The 15,652-nt window shown below is 43.1% G+C and overlaps 1 protein-coding gene and 1 pseudogene across 1 annotated transcript; both read left to right on the top strand.

The window, feature by feature from the left end:
- Positions 1,607-3,367, top strand: LOC8054562 (annotated as a pseudogene).
- On the top strand, positions 10,381-11,584 carry LOC8054561 (NADPH-dependent aldehyde reductase-like protein, chloroplastic). Its single transcript, XM_002462176.2, has one exon. It carries the CDS (start codon positions 10,544-10,546, stop codon positions 11,366-11,368), a length of 825 nt encoding a protein of 274 aa, XP_002462221.1. The 5' UTR covers positions 10,381-10,543; the 3' UTR covers positions 11,369-11,584.

The following is a 15,652-nucleotide window of genomic DNA, read 5'->3' as shown; positions in this document are numbered from 1 at the left end:
TCTGTCCCCCTTCAGATGGGCATGGTATAAGATACAGAGGGAGTTTAGAAAACAGCAGATTGAGCATGAGCCTTGCCGTGGTTAAATACACATCCATAGACAATAACTAGCAGCCGCTACATTTATCGGCAAGCATATAAGTTGCCCTGCTCCAAAGGTAAGCGCAAATTCATACGGTCTGGTATGATTATTCTTGTGTGGTTGTGCATTTTCTGTCTGAAACACTTCTAGATGGATTGGATCTGTAATTAATATGCCCAGTGTTGGAGATTGATTTCATCTAAAGTTGTGGCCTAGAAAAGTAGCTCCTAGATTGTTTTTTTTTTTCATCTAAACTTGTTTCATTATATGTTGGTTTTGCCAAATCGGTATTTGTTTATTCTGATGTGGACATGTTGATTTAGATTAGATGTACTCAATCAGTTATCTGGGTGCTTCCATTTCATATAGATCATTTCATATAGATGGGTGCTTAGAAGGCAACAGGATCTAAGAATTTGTTGATCATGGATATAGCTAATTATTTTTTATGTTGCAACGCATGGGTATTTAGCTAGTGCATCATATATAAATAAAACTGAAGATATAAATTCATGAGTTCTTGATTTTTACCTTCATTGGGCGTCAACCCAACTGATCCATTGAAAGATGGATCTGGCAGCGTAGATTTTACTTCGGCTACTGATGTATCGACTAAGGCATGATCATTTGCGACTGTGTTTTCTTTAAAATCCATCACCTCATCTGCTGTATTGAATAAGGCATGATCCATTAGAAAATAATGAAATGTAATTTAGAATCATAGGTAGTTTGTGTACGAACCATGATTCGGTCACGATCTGTCTGGGTCACGTGGATCCGGTTCTTGTGACATCGTGTTCGATGTAATGGCACTCGACTGTAGCGTTAGGAAAGATCACACAAATAAAATAAACCATCGTAAGGATGTAAACAGCTGGAAGGCAAGAGAGGGGCGTCCTTATGTGGAGGTCGTTTGTCGAGAGTGATCCGATTCGCAGCTGACCGTGGCGAGTAGCAAGGATGTGTTTGCCAAGGTGATTGTCGTTGACGGCAGCAATCGTAGACGTTCGTCCTCGTCGGTAGAATTTGACGATGACTTGAGGTAGTCGTCGTAATGGCGGCGAGGTCTTGGCTACGGAAAGCGAGTGTGCAGTAGTATACGGACGACGTCTAGGGCAAGCGACTCTTTATAACACGGTCATTTGATTAGAATTTGCGTTGATTGCGCGGATATATTTTTGGATCCAGTTGTTTGGGCGTGACAGAGTCTCGGGCGAGGGCCGGGCCAATGGCCCATTTACGGATAGCCCAACAAAAATAATGTCGACAAGAACTTTTGTTTTCAGCACACGGTATCCCACCATCGGTCACATTATCATTAAAGATAAAAAAATCCACATATACAACCGGCTCCTTGACGATTCCGTTCTAGTCCGCGCTTTGGGCCTCTGTTGGCTTCTGGTTTCTTCCCCAACCCGTATCCTACTGCTTCCGGCCGTGAGTGTGAGGGGGACAAGGGCGACCAGAGCAAGGATGGGGCAGGAACCCTCCTGCAGCGAGGCCGCGTGTGCAGTGACCGCCCTCGTGTGGCAGTGCACGTGTGTCGCGTGCGCGGCGGCTCCCGCCGGCCGCCGAGGCGCGCGTCTCCTTCTCGGCAAACATCCGTCGCAGCATGAGGCCTCCACTCCCCAGCCGCTACTTCGGGAACGCGCTCGTCCCCGTGTTCGCCGCCGGCGCGGCACAGCGGCAGGGGAGATTGCAACCGAAGCATTGGGATCAGTCGCTGGCCGGATCAGTGGCGGGCGGTCCAGGTAGGCACAGGACTACTCTAGATTTTGGCCCAAAATTTTTTTAGTACTCCTTTCAGCCCATAGAAACTTGGGCCATCCTCATTTTCGGTTTCTCCCTTCTCAGCGTCATCCGATATCCCGCATCCTGCGTCCCGCATCTGAGTCCGAGGATTGGTCAGGCCGCCCCCGTACTGCCGAGTCGCATGCCCACCACGGAGGCGGAGACGGCGAGCCGCGCGCCGCGGTGCCCCCGTGCCGCACTGCCGCCCAGGCGCCTCACGCGCGGACGCACGACGCAGGCACACCGCACGCGGGCACGCGGCCCACATCGACACCGGCACTGAGCCACTGCGCGTGACGCCGCACGCCGGCCAGCCCCGCGCGGCCGCGCCCCCACAGCGCGCCAGCGCCCCTGCGCTGCCGTTGACCCACCGCGGCGCTGCCTCCCTGGCTCCCTCGACCCTGCAGCAGTGCAGCCTTGCCATCAGGCATCAGTTCCTAGTGAGTTGATTGACTGTGATTTTGATTGACTTAGCGCCAATAATTGAATGAATTTGTTGATATATTTTTAGGAAGTTGAGGTATGAAGAAATCAAATATAGCAATTCTTTTCCAGAAACATGAGAAGAAAAAAATTGCAACTCATACTGCTCCACCAATTCTAGTTATTCATGAAGAGTTATCTATTCCAATTGTAAAAGATCCTCTAATTGCGAGTGTAGAAAGTGGTATTTTACCTGTGGATGGAGGGAGAGAAACACCTACAGCTACAAGCACCACAACTCTACCCACAACAGATGAAGTTGAAGAAGAGATAGAAGCAGTAGAAGTAGAACCGCCTCTAGTTGCAGCTGCCTTGTGTTTAGTAAAGAATAAGGTGAGAAATAGTATGAGTGATAGGCTATTGAACGATTGTTTGGTTACCTTTATTGAGCGTGATATATTCTCTTCTGTAAGCGAGGATGATATAATTCATGCTTTCATGGCAATGAGAAAGCGCAAATTAAAGTAGCCATTTATATTTATGTAAGACCTTATTTTATATGTAATCTATTTGTGCAAGTTTCAGACTAATTTATGTAAAATGTTTGAACATTAAATTGTATTGTTGCAATTTGAAATAGTCATTTTACCGAATTTTTTTTTTGAATTTTATCGTGTTGCGCATGAAAAAAAAAATTTAAGACTACTTTGGTTTCAATTTCTGGGTTCGCCACTGGGCCGGATCAGGGGCGCCATTAGCCGGGTGGATGGATGACGAGCTGGTGCGGTCAGCGATCGACTACCACGAGCTGTTCGAGATCGACTACCGGCTGCAGAGGGGCATCCTGCCGGAGACGGAGCTGCGGATGGTCAGCTGGCTTGGGATGCCGCTGTATGACGCGGATTTCGGGTGGGCGAGGCCATGGAGGATGTCACGGGCAGAATCAGTCCGCAGAGGGCATGTGCACCTCATGAACGATGGGCCGGCACTAGATAGTGGCATCCGCGTTCTCGCGTGCTTGGAGGCTGCACATATGGAGGAGTTCGAGCGACTGCTTTATGCAAAGCTCTAGCCTTGTGTGCCTAGCTAGCTTTCTCTGTGTCTCTCGTGCAAAAGCTAGCAAATCTACGCTCGACCAAATGGTTTCAATCACTTGCAGTTGGTATGTTCAAATGTGTTCATGTATTCTTACTTTGTTCCCGTCTCTTGGTAGGCTGTACGCCAAACTTAATTGGGTACGTAATATTGAATAAACTCTTGATTATTGATTAATGGTCTTCAAATTGTTTCCCCAGTTAATTAGCAGTTCATCTTGGCCCTTGGTGCACCACCCTGTCTACCAGGTTGACAAGCGCACAGTCCATCTAGAAGCATTCTGAATTGCTTATTACCAAGTATAGTCACCCACACCACCACCAGCTAAAAAACATGCTGATGCTCACACTAGCGGATTGCGCAACTATGGGTCGCTTATTCACCACCGCGTACTACTACTCCACAGATCTTTTTTCTTTCTTTATTATTTATTTATTTGCAGACAGATCTGAATTTCTTACAAAGACGGATCACATAAGAAATTGCCTCTAACTAGGACGGAGAGCATTGTAGTACCTGAACAAACTCGAAACTAATTTTCACAGGCTATTCATTTCTGAAAACCACATCTTGCTGTAGGATTTTTTTTCATCTAACAAGTATATCAGTGTTTTGTGCGTAGAGAATTATAAGGGTAGCATATGGGAAACAAATTTATACTGATTTCAGATATAGAATACCCAAAACATCTAGTTGAGAATGCCTCTCTATGCGCCATGCACTTAGGTTACATACTTACATGGATGCTGATGGTGTTTGTGGAGAACTCTACTATTGGTTTTCGAAGATATCTATTAGGGCTCCCCTACCAATCATTATATAGTCTGGAGGATATGGTTATAGATGGAGTCTTTGATCGACCTACTAATATGGTTTCATAGTTTATTACAAGAAAATCTAGTTGGATGACTCGATCCGAGCTGATGTTTACAAGTAACTTGTCTTATATATATATATATATATATATATATATATACTGAACACTTATATATATATACACAAGTGCTATTCTACACCCTAGGTGTAGAATACTATTCTACACCAAACTGTTGTATTGAGCAAAATTCAGTATCGCTCAGTATTCGTGTTTCAGTATTGTTCAGTATTTCGTGGTCCTGAGTGTTGGACAAGTTAATACTGAACACTGTCCAGTATTGCTCAGTATTTTTTCTACTCAAGGGTTTGGAGAAGGTGAGGTGAGTGTCTACTACCACCTAGCCCGGATCTGCAACTGTTGCTCAGGGAAAATAGGGGCTGGCTTCCACCACCTGCATTCATCATTGCTAGAGAATGGGAGGAAAGCCCCCATTGTTATGGGACCTAGAGAAGGTGGGTCAAGATCCAACCATTGCAATCCACTGTTGTTGCTGCTAGAGAAGGGGTGCATGGCACCTCTGCCCGGTCCTTGCCATGATAGGAAAAGGTAGGGGGGCTATCTACCCAGATCTAGCATCGCTATGCCTAGATAAGGGAAGCAGCCCTCACCGTCGTCTTTTTGGGAGAGGAGGACAGGACCCGCTGCTTTCACATTTGGGAGAAAGAGGAAGGGTGAGGTGAGGGAGCAGGGCAGACCCTTCTGTCGTCATGCTTGGGAGAGATGGAAGGGTAGGTCAAGGTGAGGGAGGGGCGTGCGTGCATGCATGTGTATGTGTGTGCGAGAGAGAGAGTGTGTGTTTGTGTGAGAAATAGGATGTGGTAGCACTATGGTAGATGAAGTGGAGGGAGTTAGGGGTTCAATTATATACCCATGTCCAATTTTCACTACCAATTGATGGCTTGAACAGGTGGTGAAAATCAAACTATTTTTCACCACCAGTTCAAGCCATGAATAGCAGTGAAAACTGTTTTCACCACTAGATCTATTTTGAACTGGCGATGATAGGTCATTAATGAAGGTTTTAATAGAACAAATGGTGAAACTGCCATAGGGAAAGACTCTTTATATGTAATTGTGACTTGTAGTGCTTCCCTGTGGCCGAAAGCTATGTTTCACAGTCTCATTATGACCGATCATATTCTAGGTGACTCTAGGATGATGGTAGGGTGGTATCGTATCAATTACACAACTACCTAATGTCAGCCAAGGTAGGGAACAACTGATGGTGGCGAGTTTGGGTGTTAGTGATCCTCATCGGCTAGAGAGTGAGTTGGTCATACACTGGTGCAAAACTCAACTATAGTCCCGAATGGAAAACCCCATCTATCTCGGTTTCCCAACTAGACTGTGAATCCAAGACTAAAGGCCCACCCTTTAGTCCTTGGCCAGGCAACCTCGAGTGAATGGGAACATTTAGTCTCGGTTTGTTATACCAACCAGAACTAAAGGGGCCTCTAGCCCAAGTCCGAGGGATTGACACCTTTTGTCCCGATTGGTATCACCAACTAGCACTAAATATCCTTTTTTTTCTTTTTCTTTTCTTTTCTTTTATGGTTTCTTCTCCATTTAGTTTATTTTTATTTCAAATAGTTTTTCATATACATATTGTATGCTACTATTGTACATCCATAAATAAGAATAAAACTAATTAACAAGAGCTTGTGTATTACAATGAGATCATTCACATTCATCAAGTTAATACAAACCATAATAATGTAAACCAATTCATTACAAACAAGATGTTCAAGTACATACTAAAGTTCATGCAAACACAAGTAGATCACCAAGTTTGACTACGTCGTACTATGAACTCGGCAAAGTGTAGGTCACTGCTTCTTATTGAGTTAATCCTAGTCCAAGGTTGTTGATTCTGCAAAAGGGGAGACATTTCTTTAAGTCACTTGGGGTATGGTTGTTGCTAACGTTGTTGCTTGTTTACTTGATGATATTGATTACATGCTTCTCATCTTCTGATATAGTTTGCATCTACCATTGCAGATTCATTCATTGCCTCGAACAATTCATTCATAGTGAGTGGGGGATTTCACGCAAATTATGAAGGCCAATTTCCCATAGTTAACTGTTGATCTTTCTTATGCCCAAGTGCTGCAAGCACACATAATACTACTGTAGCAATTCACTTGGGGGTATACAAGAGTATCATATTTATCTATAGGGAAAGCGGTGCCTAAGAGTATTGAGAAATTTGTTGACTTGTCATATCAACTAGAAAACCAAAGTATAGTTGGGGGTAACGATAATAATAAGGTAGTGTGACACAAAGAAGTTTCACTTTAACAAGACAGAGTGAGAGCGTAGCTACGTACGAGAATAATCAGTGAGGGAGTTTCCTAAGTTATTTTTTTATCGCAAAGGTTCTTTCTTAGCTATAGCTTAGCAGTATATACTTAGCATAACACAAGATTAATGATCACACACCAAGCACTTCTCGGAGCTCTATTTTGGTCAAGCACAGGAGAAAGATAAATTGTGTTATTACATCTTCGGGCCCTATGCTTTAAGAACTTCCTCAAGCACGAGCACTACTCGAATTATACTAACGAATACACTACTAATTAATTCTATTCTAAGCAACTAATAGTATTACTACAATAAAACGATTAGTAACACTTAGACTAAGCAAAAAAAATAAGGTGAATAAATAAGATACTAAATATCTAAATTGCAAAAGGTAGTCTATAAAAAAGATAAGATACAAGAGCCAGTTCACCTATTCTAAGACTAAGCTAGCTCCACCCACTCTAACTCCCATTAATACTAACACTTATGCTACGGCACACCATGTGGTCATCATTAAATAAATTATAGGTTTTAAAATTTATAAAAAATGATAGAACATAAATAGATATATAAGTTTGATAGCTTTTTTTTCTATTGCAACACAATGGTATTTTTGTTAGTAATATATAATTAGTGTTATTAGATAGATAATTGAATATATTTTATAATAAACTTATTTAGAGTTTTTTTTCATGATCGGGTCGTTAACCTGTTTTTCATTAAGAGGAAAGGCCAAATGAAAGGCCAGAAAAAATTCTCAAACTTACACAACATCGACAAGATCTGATTGTTGCATGCCCTCTAGCAAGACGCTAGTGCGCAGGACCAGACGGAAATGTTGACAAGCAAACTAGAGCAAGAGCCTAGCTGCTATAACTACAACACATATATAAAGGACTATAAGGCAGTAGAATTTGTGACATAAGGCAAAGCATTTGGATCACTTGGCCTACTCAATGTCCGTCAGCAGCCGACAACCCTCCTAGGGAAAAGTACTTGCATGGCTTCCACGTGAAAGGGGACAAAAGCGGAGTGAAGTCTTGCTGAAATTTTTCGAAGGATGCCTCATCAAGCTTCTCCATCTTGACCTCAAACCCGAGGTTTTTCATGAGCACCTTCCTTGCCTTGGCATTTGGCTTTGGTTACTTTTAGCAGCAAAACGAGCACTTCGTTTGGGGATGAAGTCGTCATCATTAGCATACTTGGGATCCTTGGTGATGTGTAGCCTGGACAGGGACCCAATCACCGGCTGCTCGAGCAGCCACTTGAAGGTGTCGCCGAAAGACTGCACAGTGCTCATGGAGCCATTAGCCTTAGAAGTATCCAAAGCCTCCTGCACAACTGCACGCGGCGACCCCCAGGTATGCCCAGGTGAGGTCAGCAATTTGGGAGCATCAGGGGCGACAGCTGAATGGGTGACAGGGAGCAAGGCGACGAGCTCCACCATCAATGGATTATCCGCAATGATGCCTCAGCCTCCAAGGAACTGGCCGCATAAGAAATCAGATACTTGTGATCTCGCTGACGGGCTCACAATGAGCGGGGCAACAAGCTAAGGTCCTGTTCATTTGGCTCAAAAGTCATGATTAAAAGTATTATTTGTTAATTTATTGTAAGAGAAAAATATTACTGAATGACTAATAACAACAGATAAATTTACACGGACATGCTCTAATATTTTCTATAAATCCGTAGCGGTTGTTTTGACGGGAGCGAGGACTATATCACGCCACTAAGGCCTTTAGTTCCAAAATTTTTTGCAAAATAAATATTGTAGCACTTTTGTTTGTACTTGACAAATATTATTCAATCATGGAATAACTAAGCTCAAAAGATTCGTTTCGCAAATTACAGGTAAACTATATAATTAGTTATTTCTTTTATTTATATTTAATATTTTATACATGCGTCGCAAAATTCGATGTGACATAAAATCTGAAAAAAAAAATTATATTTTTTTTAAAACTAAACAAGGCCTAAAAGTTACGGACTCACTGTTCCGTAGATCGACCAAGAAGTGGAATTAATTCCCGACTTCTATGTTTCCTGTAGAATGGTGCGTGGCTATCATTTCGTACATTTAACTAGAAAACAATGCGCGGCGTTGCCGCGCAGCAGCATGCGGTGCCCCGTTATAGAACAAGTTATATCAAGCTTAGTACTGTGGTTGTTTATTATATATACATTTGATATGAGCACAAATTTGAAATTATGTGGTATTTTCAGAAGATCTACATCTTATATGTTAGAGTTAGGGTTAGTAGTATTACATCTGTGCAAGAATAGCATCGCTATGAAACTTAGTCTGTTGTGAAATTGAAAACACAAAACCCATGCCATTTGTTCATTCCCTGTAGATATTTTCAAATTGGGAAAGGTAATTTACCTAGGGCCTGGTTAAGCTGAAATCTGGCTAGGAATAATTTCAATTGACAAAACCTATTCAAATTAGAATACAAATCCAGCCTGGAATATTTTCAGGGCGCCATTCCCCTTCAAACAAAATGAGTTTAGGAAGTTGAGCATTTTGCACCTGCTTGGTGGCTTCTGTCTTCATATTCTTTGGTGCTCCCTGCAATCTCCCTCCTTTTCTCCTAGTCTCTGTTTTCCTCGCTGGCTTCTCCATAGACCAGAACAGCTATGGCAATGGCAGCAACAGCAGCTCGCTCCTGAAGTGCTCCCTACCGTGTGGGTCTATGCCTGAGGTGAATCTGCTGTGGCCCTCTTCTCTGTGTGAGGTAGCCGGATCGAGCTGTGCCTCTACACCAAATGTGCAGCACATGGTAAGCCAAAGCAGATTCACTTAAAGTTAGTTCTGTCGAATCTATTATCTCTTACCCTCCTCTCTAGCCCATTACAAGTCCTTTGCCGAATCCATTGTTGGCAGTGTCTAAGGAAGTGAAATCAGTGCAGAAACGAAGAGCACGTCAGGAGCAAGTTGTTGTTGCTGCCATAGCCATTTCCGGTCTATGGAGAAGCCAAAGCAGAAATAGTGTATCAGTTTAGAAATAAGAGTGGAATTGAAACGAATATTCACATGCATATATTGTTTTGTTTTTCACACAAACAAAGAAGTCACAAGGATGCATATATTTATGTGCTTTGTTCAGTTAATGGTACATAGGAGCCAAACACGTTACTGCATGTTTCTCTCTCCATACACATATGTTTACCGATGAACGCAAGACAGATTAGGTTAATCCATCTATCATACTATTTTTTTCCAAATTCTACAACTAAATCAAAATCATATTTCCACACTAAATTGTTCACTTGTCTTATAAGCCGTACTTTTTCTGCCAGCCAACAGTATTTTTTCTAACAATAAATTAGTGAATATTATTTTCAACCATGACTTTTCAGACCAGCGAAAAGATTCTAAATAAATCAACAGTTCAATTTTTTTACTATTGTACCGATCAAAGGCTTGCTAACCCATTTAAGATGTTGTAGTTGAACATGATAAACAATATTCATTAGACCATCATATCTCAAATTAGAAGAAAAACACATAGAAACCAAAATTATCTTTGCATGTCTGATTTAGGGGGTGTTTGGTTGGAGATGTTTAAGTTTAACAGCGACTTTGCATCACGCCGTAGTGAAGGTTCTAGAATTGCTAGCTGTTGTGCTGCATGTGGATGGTTCGATCGACATCCAACGGAGGAAAAAAAAAAAAGATGACGTGGACAAATTAGGTGCCAGATCCCATGGTGTGAATTTCGTCTTTTAAAGATTTGCTACGGGCCCGATTTTATCATCATTGAGCGATGTGATGTATCACCAACCGTGATTGCAGTTGTTGCGTTCGAAATCGACAGATCCAAATCACGTGCATGATACAATGCACTAATTGTGCATTGGCAGGACATGTGTCGGCGATCTGAATCTAGACAGTTAAATTGCGGCTCTCCAGCTTGAATTCCACCAGGCAAACGGTTCCCACACACACACGTAAACGTAATATTCGATCCCATGGCTGAATCCAAGTGGAATGGCGGCGGTGTCGATGCGACGGCAGCGATGATGCTCCACGGCCGCGTAGCCATTGTCACCGGTGGTGCCGGCGGCATCGGCTCGGCCGTGTCGAAGCACCTGGCGTCGCTCGGCGCGCGCGTCGTGGTGGCGTACATCGGCGACCCGGCGCCTGCTCTGTCGCTGGTGAGCGGCATCAACTCCAGCCACCCCGGCGAGAGCCTCAGCCAGCAGCCGCGTGCCATCGCGGTGGAGGCGGACGTGTCGGACGCGGCGCAGGTAAAGGCGCTGTTCGACGCGGCGGCGGCGGCCTTCGGCGAGGAGCTCCACATCCTGGTGACGCTGGCGGCGGTGCTGGACTACTCCTACCCGCCGCTGGCGGAGACCAGCGAGGCGACGTTCGACGCCACGTTCGGCACCAACACGCGCGGCACCTTCCTGTGCTGCCGCGAGGCGGCCAGGCGGCTGGTCCGCGACGGCCGCGGCCGCATCGTGACCTTCTCTTCGTCGGGGGTCGGGTCGCTGCGCCCTGGCTACTCGGCGTACGCGGCGAGCAAGGCGGCGGTGGAGGTGATGACCAAGATCCTGGCGCGCGAGCTGCGCGGCACGGGGATCACGGCCAACGTGGTGGCGCCAGGGTCCACGGGGACACCCATGATGTACACCGGCAAGACGGAGGATGACATGCAGCGGTACATCGCCGAGGCGCCGCTGGGCCGGCTCGGCATGCCCGAGGACATCGCGCCGCTCGTCAGCTTCCTCGCTAGTGATGCTGGCCATTGGGTCAACGCCCAGGTCCTGCGCTGCAACGGTGGCACCATCTAGTAGAGGCGGTGCATCTCCATGGCTACTACTTCCTTTCAACCATCTTATTATAACTAGTAAAAGTGTCTGTGCATTGCAACAAAGTATGTAGCTTCTGATACGGTCACCCTCTCACTAGTTGTTAATTTGATAATTTTTTAACACACCTTTCATTGGTTCCAACATGCATGTTTTATAAATGGATTCTATACTATCATTATATGATTCTTGGAGTCAGCTCTGTATCGTCGTCATTGCACGCGAGTAGTGCCCTCATGGCCAGGCACTACGTTTCACGGTCTTATAGCGTATCGTTGGTACTCTAAGGTGACTCGGTTGGAGTAGGGTGTTATCGTGTTAGTTAGGTAGTAGCTTGGAATCAATCTAGGTGGGGCACCACTGATCATCATAATAAGCTTATGGATACTGGTGTACATATTTTTGCATAACTGACCTGATCTATATGTATCACTTCTTCACCACTTCTTCACGGTCATGGACATTTTCTCTGTATTTGCTTCATTTGACTAAAGAGAGATATTTTTTCCTTCTCTGGTGGTTAAGGATCTAGCCAGAGGCCACAAGGCAAGGATGAGTGGGAGTTCTCCTTGTTACCTAGAGAGCATGGTGGGTGAGATGTGATTCTTGAGGCATGACATGTCGGCATGATGAGATGGATGGGATGTTGTTTAGAGAAGATTTTGGTGTTGAGTTGTGCTGAGGTTAAACCCACAACCACATAATAGAATCCTCTTCATAGCCTTGCATTCAACATACCACATAACAAAGCAATCATAGGGTGGATATGTTGGCTAGTACAACCCATACTGAAATGCTAGGTCAAACACGCCGTTGGGCCGGCTTGGCATGCCCGAGGACATCGCGCGCTCGTCAGCTTCCTCTCTAGTGATGCTGGCCATTGGGTCAACGCCTAGGTCCTGTGCTGCAATGGTGGCACCATCTAGGTCTTGTTTGGTTTTTCTTGCTAAAGTTTAGTTAGTTAAAACTATTTTAATTACTCTTGTGTGACTAGTAGGACTAAACTATTTTCGCTCCTTTTTTAGTCAGTGTGTTTGGAAGTTTAGCTACTAAAATAACTAAAGTTTAGTTGACTAAAATTTAGCAAGGGAAACTAAACAAGCCCCTAGTAGAGGTGGTGCATCTCCATGGCTAGTGCTTCCTTTCTACCTTATTACAACTAGCAAAATTATCCGAGCATTGCAACAAAGCATGTAGCTTCTGATGCGGTCAACGCCTCACTGGCTGGCAATTTAATAATTTATTTAACAATCGTGTCATTTGTTCCAATATGCATGTTTTATAATCAGACTACTATTATTATATATTTCTTGGAGTCAGCTTTGTATCGTCATTGCACGTGAGTTGTTCCACAGTGTGGATCCTCGGACTAGTTCCCTTATTATGGCTAGGCACTATGTTTCATGGTTTTACCGTGTCGGTGGTACTCTAAGGTGACTCAGCCACTCAGGGTTGAGAGTAGAGTGGTATTGTGTCAGTTAGGTGGTAGCCTAGAATCAATTTAGGCGGGACACCACTGATCATCTTAGTGATCTTCTGTTTACTGGTGTACACATTTTGCATAGCTGATCTAATCTATATGTATCACTGTCTTCACGGTCATAGACATTTCCTCTGTATTTGCTTTATTTAACTAGAGAGAGAAATATATTTTTTCTTCTTCTAGTTGGTTAAGGATCTAGCCAGAGCCACAAGGCAAGGGCGAGTGGGAGTTCTCCTTATTACCTAGAGAGCATGGTGGGTGAGATGTGATTCTTGGAGGTGTGACATGTCGACAGATGAGATGGATGGGATGGATGGATGGATGGGATGTTGTTTAGAGAAGATTTTGATGTTGAGTTGTGCTAAGGTTAAACCCACAACCACATAATAGAATCTTCTTTCTTAGCCTTGCAATTGACATACCACATAACAAAGCAATCATAGGGTGGGTACGTTGGCTAGTATAACCCATGCTGAAAATTCGTCGATACAAGTGCCTAGCCCGACTACAACTATGAGAAACATGGTTGGGGGGACTAGCTGGTTTCATTATATGCTAAAATTTCTTGTGGAGAATGGAGTCTTTTACCCTAGTGATGTGCTATATTTCGCTATGATGATGTTCTATGTGTGCATGTGATTTCCGCCGGTGTAGCAATGTAATAATGGGTAAACACCGTATTTTGTGACCCTTAACATATATTTGTTATGTATGAAACAATGATATATTGTCGGACAATGCGAATGTCGTGATAGCATGATCTTCCTAAGATTATCACATTGTATTTGTAATCTATGAATTTCCCTTCGAGAAAATCAAGGTTCATTTCAAGCGCAAATTAGATAGATGTGTTTTTGGAGCCACTACCGGAACACATGAAGAAGATTTAGGAACATAGATTTAGGAACACGAGGTCCTGATGCAGGATGCCAGACGATTACCAAAGGGAGACATTCACATCAAGAGCCATAATCTTTGTTATCATCAAACGATTACCTCGATTTGTTTTCACCGTCGAGCCAGATCAAATGAAAGAAAGAATGCGCTATATGCTTGGACGGGACATGCTTTGTTTACCTTGGCACATCAAAAAAGATGGTATACATGAGGCAAACGATGATTTCTAGTTAAAGGCCACATGTACCAGTTCAGTCGATGGTATTTGTTTGCTTGAGCTTATCAGTCGAATTTGTCAGCCAGTCAGCAATGTTTTTCTCTCACAACAAATCAGTTAACGGTACTTTCTGTCATGGCTTATCAGTCAAACGTGTCCTCATGAGATCTAAGGTCTCATGTCACACATACAATTTTCTCAATACTGTAGCTTTCATCCTTTGTCTGCTCATGTTGATATTAGAACAAGATGTAAACACCTATCATTTTTTTAATCTAGAATCTATTTTATATCACACCACTTATAACCACTGTATAACAATGAGATCCAAATAAGCCTTAGATGGCGTTTGGTTTCTTGGCCAGTAACGTGAACAGAAATGGAAACAGATGATGGAGGGAGTTGCGGGGGACCAGTGATTCCCTGATTTTATTTGGTTGAACGTGGTAAAGGTAATGAATACTGGAGTGGCTAGAGGGAGGTGTCAACTGTCAAGCCAACTCTGGTGTTCGAGCCGGGAGACGGAGGCCGCGTAATGAGATGGAAAAAAAAAATTGTATGCAGAAAGCGGTCCGCCTACAGTCGACCGAGCGTGCTGACCCAATCACCAGTTTAGGTGTGTCTATAGAAGGCCTTGTTTACTTCCACCCAAAACTTAAATTTTTTTAAGATTTTCTGTCACATCAAATCTTTAGACGTATATATAGAGTATTAAATATAAATAAAAATAAAAACTAATTACACAGTTTGGTTAAAATTTACGAGACGAATCTTTTTGAACCTAGTTAGTCTATGACTGGACAATAATTACCACAAACAAACAAAAATACTGCAGTGTCATAAAATTTTTCGCTTCATCAACTAAATATGGCCCAAAAACATCCTACGACATCCGAAAAGCGGTCCTTCTGTGGCTCGTACAATAACCAACCTATAAGATATATTCATTTTTGAGCTACAGACAAAAGGTTTAATATATTTTTTTCTTCTCGAGCAAGATCTAAAAAAACAACCCTTTCTACAAATAGGTTTTAAAAAAAGAGAATATTTAAATTTAGATTATGTCTCTATTGATATCTAAAATAGATCTTCCATATAAATATTCTGTTAGAGACTATATTATTAAAGGTCCGTCTCCGAGACAGCAAGCCTGAGGGCTTGTTTAGTTCCCAAAATTTTTTAAGATTCTCTGCCACATCGAATCTACGGCACATGCATGAAACATTAAATAAAGATAAAAAAAGATAACTAATTATATAGTTTATTTATAATTTGCGAGATAAATCTTTTAAGACTAGTTAGTTTATGATTGGACAATAATTATCAAATAAAAACGAAAATGTTATAATAGTAAAATCAAAAAAATCGCGAACTGAACGAGGCCTGCCGATGTGTTGTGGGAGAGTAGCAGCAGAGGAGCCCCACCATGGCTTGCCATCTGATGAACTCTTGGGACACGTGGGCTGCACAGAGGCTTCAATACAGGCGGACTGCACGCAGGCCCGGCCCAGTCCAGGTAAGGGCAGTCTCAATGTTAAAAACTATATATAGTTTCTATATACTATCTATTAATTTCTACAGACACTGTGGTCCTGTTTGGTTCTCTTTGCTAAATTTTAGCCAGCTAAAATTATTTTAGCCACTCTTGGGTGATTAGTAGGACTAAACT

Source organism: Sorghum bicolor, chromosome 2, assembly GCF_000003195.3.
Source record: "Sorghum bicolor cultivar BTx623 chromosome 2, Sorghum_bicolor_NCBIv3, whole genome shotgun sequence".
NCBI classification, from domain to species: Eukaryota; Viridiplantae; Streptophyta; class Magnoliopsida; order Poales; family Poaceae; genus Sorghum; species Sorghum bicolor.
The sequence above is the reverse complement of the archived record's forward strand: the minus strand, read 5'-3'. Positions and strand labels throughout refer to the sequence as shown.

Coding starts and splice junctions, on each gene's coding strand:
- LOC8054561 (XM_002462176.2), top strand. CDS start 10,544: ATGGCTGAATCCAAGTGGAATGGCGGCGGTGTCGATGCGACGGCAGCG.